Source organism: Halichondria panicea, chromosome 8, assembly GCF_963675165.1.
Source record: "Halichondria panicea chromosome 8, odHalPani1.1, whole genome shotgun sequence".
Lineage (NCBI taxonomy): Eukaryota > Metazoa > Porifera > Demospongiae > Suberitida > Halichondriidae > Halichondria > Halichondria panicea.
In genome coordinates this window covers 6,399,682-6,409,125 of record NC_087384.1, presented here as the reverse complement: position 1 = coordinate 6,409,125, position 9,444 = coordinate 6,399,682, and the positions used below count along the sequence as shown (strand labels likewise).

General features: G+C 41.3%; 3 protein-coding genes across 5 annotated transcripts in view; all 3 read left to right on the top strand.

Annotated features, from left to right (window-relative positions):
* The first annotated feature begins 70 nt into the window (after positions 1–70).
* LOC135340428 (GTP-binding nuclear protein Ran-like) lies at positions 71–1,099 on the top strand. Its single transcript, XM_064536777.1, has 4 exons — positions 71–225; positions 274–358; positions 414–727; positions 867–1,099. The coding sequence occupies exons 1-4, from the start codon at positions 202–204 to the stop codon at positions 1,086–1,088; spliced, it is 645 nt and encodes a 214-aa protein (XP_064392847.1). The 5' UTR covers positions 71–201; the 3' UTR covers positions 1,089–1,099.
* A 77-nt stretch (positions 1,100–1,176) lies between these two features.
* LOC135340426 (GTP-binding nuclear protein Ran) lies at positions 1,177–2,461 on the top strand. The gene is made up of 5 exons (XM_064536776.1): positions 1,177–1,308; positions 1,462–1,528; positions 1,592–1,676; positions 1,734–2,047; positions 2,119–2,461. Exons 2-5 carry the CDS (start codon positions 1,502–1,504, stop codon positions 2,335–2,337), a joined length of 645 nt encoding a protein of 214 aa, XP_064392846.1. The 5' UTR covers positions 1,177–1,308; positions 1,462–1,501; the 3' UTR covers positions 2,338–2,461.
* Positions 2,462–2,620: 159 nt separating this feature from the next.
* The window catches only part of LOC135340376 (sarcoplasmic/endoplasmic reticulum calcium ATPase 2-like), an 11,953-nt gene continuing 5,129 nt past the window's right edge, over positions 2,621–9,444 (top strand). For 2 of the 3 annotated variants that reach the window (XM_064536710.1, XM_064536709.1), the window contains exons 1-11: positions 2,621–3,020; positions 3,911–3,928; positions 4,108–4,190; positions 5,447–5,551; positions 5,671–5,812; positions 6,389–6,555; positions 6,916–7,071; positions 7,338–7,646; positions 8,033–8,121; positions 8,362–8,467; positions 8,822–9,064. In XM_064536710.1, the coding sequence (XP_064392780.1) occupies positions 2,903–3,020; positions 3,911–3,928; positions 4,108–4,190; positions 5,447–5,551; positions 5,671–5,812; positions 6,389–6,555; positions 6,916–7,071; positions 7,338–7,646; positions 8,033–8,121; positions 8,362–8,467; positions 8,822–9,064 (1,536 nt within the window). In that variant the 5' untranslated portion in view covers positions 2,621–2,902. Of the gene's footprint in view, positions 3,021–3,910; positions 3,929–4,107; positions 4,191–5,242; positions 5,365–5,446; positions 5,552–5,670; positions 5,813–6,388; positions 6,556–6,915; positions 7,072–7,337; positions 7,647–8,032; positions 8,122–8,361; positions 8,468–8,821; positions 9,065–9,444 lie in introns of those variants that run through there. The other variant, XM_064536711.1, reaches the window with a different exon arrangement.

Sequence of the window (9,444 nt, the reverse complement as noted above, 5' to 3'; positions counted from 1 at the left end):
GGTTTCAGAAGTATGATGACTACACTACTGTACACAAGGGCAGCTCAAACTGCACACAAGGGCAGCTCAAACTGCACACAAGGGCAGCTCAAACTGCTCTCAAAGTAGTAGTATAAATGGACAATACTAATGCATTACAGCTAAAACCAAGCTCTAAAGAATCAGCAAACAGATCCAAGCAAACCGAAATCTTAGCATAATATGGAACCACTGGCTACATTCAAAGTAATTCTTTTTGCTTATATTTGACTATAATGATAACTTTTCTTACAGCTTGTGCTTGTTGGAGATGGCGGCACTGGAAAGACGACTTTTGTAAAACGTCACAGAACAGGCGAATTTGAGAAGAAATATGTTGGTAAGAACTTTGCTACAATTATTCTTTTTCAGTTATCACTTTAATCATATCACAGCAACAGTTGGTGTTGAAGTCCATCCACTGGTCTTTTACACTAACAAAGGGCCAATTCAATTCAACGTGTGGGACACAGCTGGTCAGGAGAAGTTTGGAGGGCTTCGAGACGGCTACTATATCCAGGGGCAGTGTGCTATCATCATGTTTGACGTGACCTCTCGAGTCACCTACAAGAACGTTCCCAACTGGCATCGTGATTTGGTGCGTGTCTGTGATAGTATCCCCATTGTACTATGTGGGAACAAAGTGGATGTAAAGGACCGCAAAGTAAAGGCAAAGGCTATTGATTTCCACAGGAAGAAAAATTTGCAGGTATTTTCTGAGCTTAATCTACTCTAAAATCATGTATATTGTATTTAGATCAGTTATTGCAAATTATTCCGTAATAAAAGCATGGTTGAATACTCTTTAATTATGTATTTTCATATAATGGTGCCTTTGTTCACCACAGTACTATGACACCAGTGCAAAGAGCAACTACAATTTCGAGAAGCCCTTTCTATGGCTAGCGAGAAAGTTGGTTGGAGATGATAATTTGGAGCTGGTGGAATCCCCGGCTTTGGAACCACCAGAGGTTTACATGGACCCTGAACTTGCAAGCAAATACGAAGCTGAGCTTTTTATTGCAGCAAAAACTGCTCTTCCAGACGAATATGGAACTGATGATTACTAGATCTTAGACTCTACCTGCGTTAATATTGTATTGTCACATGTGTACAGTAACTTTAATAACATTTTAAAATTGATAAGCGCGATAGCATTGCGGCGACTGTCTTTGATGCGCATGTGCAATAATTATGATCCATCGCGCGCTTAAATCCAGTTGGAACTGGTCTGGCCGGGTTCATAGAAGGTCACTCATCAAGAAAAGATCAAGAAAGAATTAAATCTAAGTGAGTGCTTGTAATCCTTAGCTTGTAGAAGAGATCAGTGATACGTTAGTTTCCCATCATCCATCATTTTAATGGAGAAAGCATTCTCAGTCAAATATTTTTGCTTCTGTGTATTACATATTTATATTTATAAATTTTCCTCCCCCATAATAGTTTAACAGACAAGTGTACTGTATAAGAGAAGTATACGAGAATGGTGCAGCCTGTAGCAATTTTTAAGGTGAGTTCTGGTGTGCTTTATTTGGAAATCCCTACGAATAATAAATACCTCAATTATTCATAGCTTGTGCTTGTCGGAGATGGGGGCACTGGAAAAACAACCTTTGTAAAACGGCACTTGACTGGAGAATTTGAAAAAAAATATGTTGGTAAGTATTGATAAAAATTGAGATGTATTTATTCATGTATAAATGTCCTTTTTCCAGCCACTCTTGGCGTTGAGGTACATCCACTGGTTTTTTACACCAACAGTGGTCCGATACAATTCAACGTGTGGGACACAGCTGGTCAGGAGAAGTTTGGAGGGCTTCGAGACGGCTACTATATCCAGGGGCAGTGTGCCATCATCATGTTTGACGTGACCTCTCGAGTCACCTACAAGAACGTTCCCAACTGGCATCGTGATTTGGTCCGCGTGTGTGAAAACATTCCCATTGTACTATGTGGGAACAAAGTAGACGTGAAAGACCGCAAAGTGAAGGCAAAGGCTATTGTCTTTCACAGAAAGAAAAATTTGCAAGTAAGATAACTATGATTCCATCCTCTTTTGCTCTAGAGTTATTATTATTATGATGTTTTCATTCTCTGCAGTACTATGACATCAGTGCCAAGAGCAATTACAATTTCGAGAAACCTTTTCTATGGCTGGCACGGAAACTGGTTGGAGATCCTAATCTAGAGTTGGTGGAAGCCCCTGCACTAGAACCACCAGAGGTTCAAATGGACCCTTGTCTTGCACAACAATACGAAAAAGATTTAAAAGCCGCAGCAGATACTGCTTTACCAGACGAAGATGACGATGACTTGTAACCTTTTAGTTGACACCTTCCCTGCGTTGCATCCAGGACATTGCTTTAATTATTAATTCATTGCTGTATAATAATTTTACTTTAATTAATATCCACGTGTAATGAATAATTTGTTGGCACCTTTATACACGTACACATGGTGTGTGCATAGTTCATTGGGTGATGACTAGTGTTTAGTATACGGGAAGTATTTTAGTAATCTTACTAAACCACATGGAATCATTAATATACGGAGATGAACTCTTAGTAATCTTAGGAAACCGCATGAATATAATTAATGTTTTGCACACGTATGTACATCCTAAAAGCAGCCCAACCATCGTGCTAAACAAGTTTATAAGTTGACGCAGTGCTAGTGCTTGTGTGACAGACGTTCTCCTGTTTCAGCTGGATCTGTTGGATTAAGTCAACTAGCATTGCCCTTGGTGTCTAGTTTATATTCACAGCCACTGAATAAACATAACGAAAGTGTCGTAGCAACAGTGGTGTAGTCAGTGTACGTACTTCAATTTGAACGTGTTTAAGTTTGCATCGATCGTGAGATTTCATTGGACGGACAGACGATAATGGATCTCCCTTACACGAAGACGACAAAGGAGATCTTAGATCATTACCAAGTCAATGGGACGGAAGGATTATCAGAGCAAAGAGTGGCAGAGCAAAGAAAACGTTTCGGCACCAATGGTAGGCAAGCATGTGCTTCTATGTAGCATTACATGGGCCCAGTTTGGATGCATTCGTGCAATACACAAGTTGTACTGGTGTCGATGAGGATGTAGAGAGGGCTGATAGAGATGTGGTATTAGCACACTGTTAGTTGGTTTTGGGGTAGGTGATAAGTTGTAATACTAGCATGTATGTAATTGGGTGCTAATTACATTTTCATAGCTGCAAAAAATAGATATTTATGTACCCAAGCAGTTGTAGTGCAGTACAGTATAATAGCATGCACTGTTGAGCAGCCTAGGGCCTTGTGGTACAAGAGGATGTCAAGTGTTTAATTTACTCAGTTCCCATTGTATCCATTTCCTGTCCTACTTCCTGTCTTACTTCCTGCCCTGTTTCCACACCCTTTATACAGCCTTCCTCTATACAATGTATGTTACTTCCATTTTGCTATTAGTATATCAGAGACCACCTTTTTTCTTGGCAAATGACTGCTTAATGTGCACAAATTGTTTCTGGAACTATACGTATTATTGTGGTAATGGTGCATATAGTATTACATGTACATCCGTGGGTGTTGTATTAATTGTGATATGTTTTCAACAAGCAGCTATTAACCTGATATTTCCTGGCAGGGTATCTGGTTTCATGAGAGCCCTCGGTTGTCAACATGCACTCACTGTTGTAATAATGTTATTGTGTATGACCCCACACACACACACACACACACACACACACACACACACACGCGCACACACACACACACACACACGCACGCACACACACACACACACACGCACGCGCACGCACACACACACACACGCACACACACACACACACACACACGCACGCACACGCACACACACACACACACACACACACACACATGTACGCCCTGGGACTAACAGAGCTGCCAGCAGAAGAAGGTAAGGCCTATCACTATAACTGTAACTTTAACCAATAACTTAATGCTGACTGCATGTGGTTAATATGCAATTTTATTGAATTTCATCAGTACCCATAGGAACCACTGGCATGTACATCCTGTATTAAATAACATCAATATAATTATATGATACACACATCTGTTGCTGTTGCCATGCAGGAAAGTCTCTGTTGGCGCTTTTATTGGAGCAATTCGACGATTTATTAGTGAAAATTCTTCTCCTGGCGGCCGTAATCTCGTTTGTAAGTTGTTGTTAAAGTGTGTGTGTGTGTGTGTGTGTCTTTCCTTAGGTAGCCATGTGAATAGTTAGTATAGGCACATCCCATTCTTGCTCCTACACAAATTCTACTCTATAAACACTGAATCTGACTTTGTGGGAGTATTGTTTTGAATAACTGTCTCTACAGAAAACAGAGCTTTATACATGTACTCTATTGATACTGTTTGTATACCATAGTTCTGTTGGAATCTTTGAAATGTTACAGTTACTTGTGAGGAATAGTAACTGTCCAGTCACTACCTTGTACAGTCAGTAATGTGACACTGTTCCTACCGTATTACTAGAATGTTTTGCGAACATCAAACATATGTGAGCAAAACTTTGCGAGGGTTGATCAATTCGCAACAATAAAATCGCAAAACCTAAATTAGTACTGGTAAATACACACGATCCTTGCCAGTTAGATTGCAAAGGGTCAACTTTTCTGCTGATTTGGCTCATTCGCAAAGGTTTTTCACCAGCAAAATATTTTAGTGATACGATATTAAATGCAATGTACCCTAGCATGGTCTGAATAGACACAGCTGCAGTTCAAATTATTGATCGATTGACTGCACACACAAAAAAGTTTGTTACATAATGTCTGTATGTACTGTACTGTGTTATGCCTTTGATGTATTATTCTTTTATGTGGCTTTGTAATTATAAGCTTTACTGAAGCTAACAAGTGTGTGTTCTCTCTCTGTGTGTGGCTACATTAAGAGATAGTTGGCATGTAAACACTGTACACTGCTTCCTGGAATGAAAGTGCTCTGTTGGTGTTCATTCCTGCACTTGTGAATACTCCGGTAGCTAGCCAGCTTTTGTAACACATCCTCTGAGATACATAGGCCCTTGAAAATTATGCTGGGCCAGGCATAAAAAGAGTATTTATATGATTTCAAGGACAAGCATAATAGGCTGAATTTGGGGCAGTGCTCAAAAGAATAGGGGGGGAAAGACCAGGGGCGAACTAGAGAGCTAGAGATGCTAATCTTTGCCCATTAAATTTTATCACAGTATAGGATCAGTTGAGCATGTCAAGTAGGTTGCTGGGTCACATGATACCTAGGTTAGAAGCACATGTCCCAAAGAGCACATGGTCCAAAGAGCACATGGATGAAACACAGTGGACAGTGTAGCTAGCTAGAGCTGAGGTGAGGCGGTATACATGTACGTGTACACTGATTGTATTCTCTGTATTTCATTGAGATATGACCCCCTCTCCCTGCTCTACAGGTTCTGGCTTGGTTTGAGGACGGTGATCACCAGACTACAGCTTTCGTCGAACCTTTTGTCATTCTTCTCATTTTGATAGCCAATGCAATCGTCGGAGTATGGCAGGCAAGTGCTATAATATCTTATAATTATTATAATTATTGTAACAATTTGTGTTATTATTTTTATTTTTTGTTGTATATTTGTGATGCATGGGTTAATTAGATTTTGTTCTTTTACTGCAGGAGAGAAATGCCGAGTCAGCAATCGAGGCTCTCAAGGAGTACGAACCGGAGATGGCCAAAGTGATTCGCCAGGGGAAAGGGGGCGGAGTCTCGAGCATACGAGCCAAAGAGCTGGTCCCTGGAGACATTGTGGAAGTATCAGGTACAATAGTCAAGTGGGTGTTTTCTAAATCAGACCTGTTTTCGGAGCTATCTTGGATTGTCCATAACTTGTGTTGCGAATGTCAGATTCCAAAAAATGTTATGTATTTAGTAGCTGTTTGGTAGTGCTACAATATGGCGTGGTTAGAACAATGCTTAGTTAGGACCCAAATTGTCCAAAAATAAGCCGCTAGCTCTTGAGGCATATTTGTGTTAGCATACGTATGCATGTACAGTGAACCTGTCTATTGTAGCAGCCCTCTATAATACAGCCAGGCCCCAAAGTCTCCATAGCATGTGTTTGGATTTGTGTTAGCAGGCCACCTCCATAATACAGCCAGGCCCAAAAGTCTCCATAGCATGTGTTTGGATTTGTGTTAGCAGGCCACCTCCATAATACAGCCAGGCCCCAAAGTCTCCATAGCATGTGTTTGACCTTGTGTCAGTAGTAGGCCACCTCTTCATTGCTGCCATTGTTATAGTCTGCCCGTCAGTACAATATTTATTAGCGCGTGGGCGGCCACGAGTTATAGTAATTGTCAGGTCTGTTTCGTCGTTTAAGCCTATTTTCCTGCAGTTGGAGATAAGATCCCAGCTGATATACGCCTCATCACTATTCACTCTACAACACTCAAGATCGACCAGTCCATTCTCACGGGTGAATCGGTCACGGTCATGAAGCACACTGACGCCATTCCTGACACAAAGGCAGTCAACCAGGACAAGCTCAACATGCTCTTCTCTGTGAGTGCATGGGGGGAGCTTGGTTGCCTAACAACACTTGAAATATGAACTAAGTTACATAACCTTCCAAACGTAGCCAGTGTTTCATTGAATTGTTGGGTGGTCCTTGATATAATTATCATCATGTCATGCGATAAAGATTTCTAAGAACTAATCATATTTTCATTTTGAAATGGCTATCTAGGGATTTTCCCACACTGATCAAGACAAAAACCTTCTTAGGCTATAAAGAGAAAAGGCAACATTCTGTTATATAAAATAGTCACTGCTTTTAAAATTCTGGGAACGTTATTGTCTATCTAAAACTTATTTGTTGTGAAGTGCTGTGATTGATTTCCATTTCTCTACACTTGTCAACAGGGCACAAACGTTGCGTCCGGCAAGGCTAGCGGAGTGGTGGTTGGAACTGGCCTCCTGACGGAGATAGGGAAGATCAGGGATCAAATGGTGAACACTGAGGACGAGAAGACGCCTCTTCAGCAGAAACTGGACGAATTTGGATCACAGCTCTCAAAGGTGTGTAATTAAAAAAGAAAATAGGATAAGGACTTACTTGCCAAAAAATATAGGAAGGGAAAAAAGGAGACTATACATGTAGAGTGGCTGTACTGTACTAGCATTGTTGATGATGAAACAACTTTCTGAATTTTTTAATTGTGTCGAAACAACATTTGGAATTCCTCGTTGCTGAAACAATGCATAGCCTCCTCTACCTGTATTATACAACATAGAACATGTGCTCTCGTATGTTACATGATATCATGCTCCGCCCCCTTCCTCAGGTCATCTCCGTAATCTGCATCGCCGTCTGGCTTATCAATATCGGCCATTTCTCTGACCCTGCCCACGGTGGCTCTTGGATCAAAGGTGCCATCTACTACTTCAAGATTGCTGTGGCCCTAGCAGTCGCCGCCATTCCCGAAGGTTTGCCAGCTGTCATTACCACCTGTTTGGCTCTGGGAGCACGACGAATGGCTAAAAAGAACGCCATTGTTCGTAATCTTCATGCCACCGAAACTCTTGGCTGTACGTCTGTGATCTGCTCTGATAAGACTGGGACTCTGACAACCAATCAGATGTCAGTTAGAAGGGTGAGTCAGTCATACATTTATTAAGTATTTCCATTTTTTGGAATAATTGTGATCTAACCATATATCACATGCAGCTTATTCCTTCCTAACTATGAATCTTAGATGAAACCCTGTTCAAAGTTAACTTCTCCAGTAGCCTCTATACACGTAGTAGTAGACTTACATAGTATGCTGTGTGTATCTGTATGTACATGTAGCTTTGTTGGTGATGACGTTTGTTTCTGAGCGTTACTATGCTGAAGAACCTCTGGAATTCCTCGTTACTGAAACACAGCTTTGTACAATGTAGCTATCATGCTATTGCTCACTGTTATACATGTACTGACTTACTCCTAGCCTGGCTGTATGACAACACACACACACACACACACACACACACACTGCAGCTGTTTGTGCTCAAAGATGCCACTGATGACAAGGCTGAGTTCTTAGAGTTCGAAGCGACTGGCTCCACCTACTCTCCTGAAGGAAAACTGTAAGCAATACTGTAGAGCTGCTGTGTCAGCATTGTTGATGATGAAACAACTTTCCGAATTAAATTGTGTCGAAACAACATTTGGAATTCCTCGTTGCTGAAACAATTAATGCATAGAGCATGTGCTCCTGTATGTCACATGACATGCCGAAGTCTATAAAATTAATTCATTAGAGCCTTTGCTTTGTATTATAGTCTGTATAATTATATGTATCCATTCTGTTGTTGTTTCCGTGGCAGCTTATGTGGTGGTGCGGATGTGAGGAGTGGAGAGTACAGAGATGCCCTCAAGGAGTTCATGGATATCTGTATGCTCTGCAATGACTCTGGCCTTGACTACAATGAGGTGAGTCGAGGAGTGGTTTGTGTGCGGGACTAGCTACGTGTGTACGTATGGTGTGTGTGCGGGACTAGCTGCTGTGTACGTATGGTGTGTGTGCGGGACTAGCTACATGTGTGCGTATGGTGTGTGTGTGGGACTAGCTACGTGTGTGTGCGGGACTAGCTACTGTATACGTGTGTGTGCTGTTGATGATGACGTTTATTTCGGTACTAAATAAAGCATAGCTTTGTGCTATGTCTAAATTTGTTGACAAAACCGGCGTCCTGAAACAACACCATCCACTCATAATAATAAAGCCAAGCTGTTACACCTGGCTTTTAATCATATTCACAATTTCCCCCCCCCCTTATTACACAGCGTAAGCAGATCTACGAGAAGATAGGAGAACCCACAGAAGTGGCCCTCAAAGTGCTAGCGGAGAAGGCTAACGTGCTCGGGGTGGATCGATCGGATATGACTGCACATGACAAATCATGTGCCTGTTTCAAAGCATCCAAGTCTGAGTTTGAAAAGATCTTCACGCTCGAGTTTTCCCGAGACAGGAAGTCGATGAGCGTGTACTGCAAGACTAAGGATAACCAGCCCCTCATGTTTGTAAAGGTATGTTGTATAATTAATATTAATATTGCTGTTTTGGTGAAAAATTGTCGAAAGCTTCCTTCTCGACAACTGGTATCTTTTATCAGTGTAGTTTCCTTGGTTCCTGTAAGTACGTGTACAAAGAGAATAGTTTCCATAACAAAGAACTACATGGTGTACATGTACATGTCCATGTAGGTGTGCTAATAACAGTACATTTGAAAGTCATGTATAAGTATACAGACTGTTCATGTTATTCATGTACCTCTGTTACAGCTGGCCTAGTGTTACAGATGTGTGTCTCTCATGTCTATAGCATTCAGGGGATGTGCTCACACTGGTCGGTGGTGGTTGGTACAAACCACCTCTTTAGACAACAAAAGAACCACCTCTTAGGCCTA

Coding starts and splice junctions, on each gene's coding strand:
- LOC135340426 (XM_064536776.1), top strand. CDS start 1,502: ATGGTGCAGCCTGTAGCAATTTTTAAG. Junction 1,529..1,591: donor AGCCTGTAGCAATTTTTAAG/GTGAGTTCTGGT, acceptor AATTATTCATAG/CTTGTGCTTGTCGGAGATGG. Junction 2,048..2,118: donor ACAGAAAGAAAAATTTGCAA/GTAAGATAACTA, acceptor CATTCTCTGCAG/TACTATGACATCAGTGCCAA.
- LOC135340428 (XM_064536777.1), top strand. CDS start 202: ATGGAACCACTGGCTACATTCAAA. Junction 226..273: donor AACCACTGGCTACATTCAAA/GTAATTCTTTTT, acceptor CTTTTCTTACAG/CTTGTGCTTGTTGGAGATGG. Junction 359..413: donor ATTTGAGAAGAAATATGTTG/GTAAGAACTTTG, acceptor ATCATATCACAG/CAACAGTTGGTGTTGAAGTC.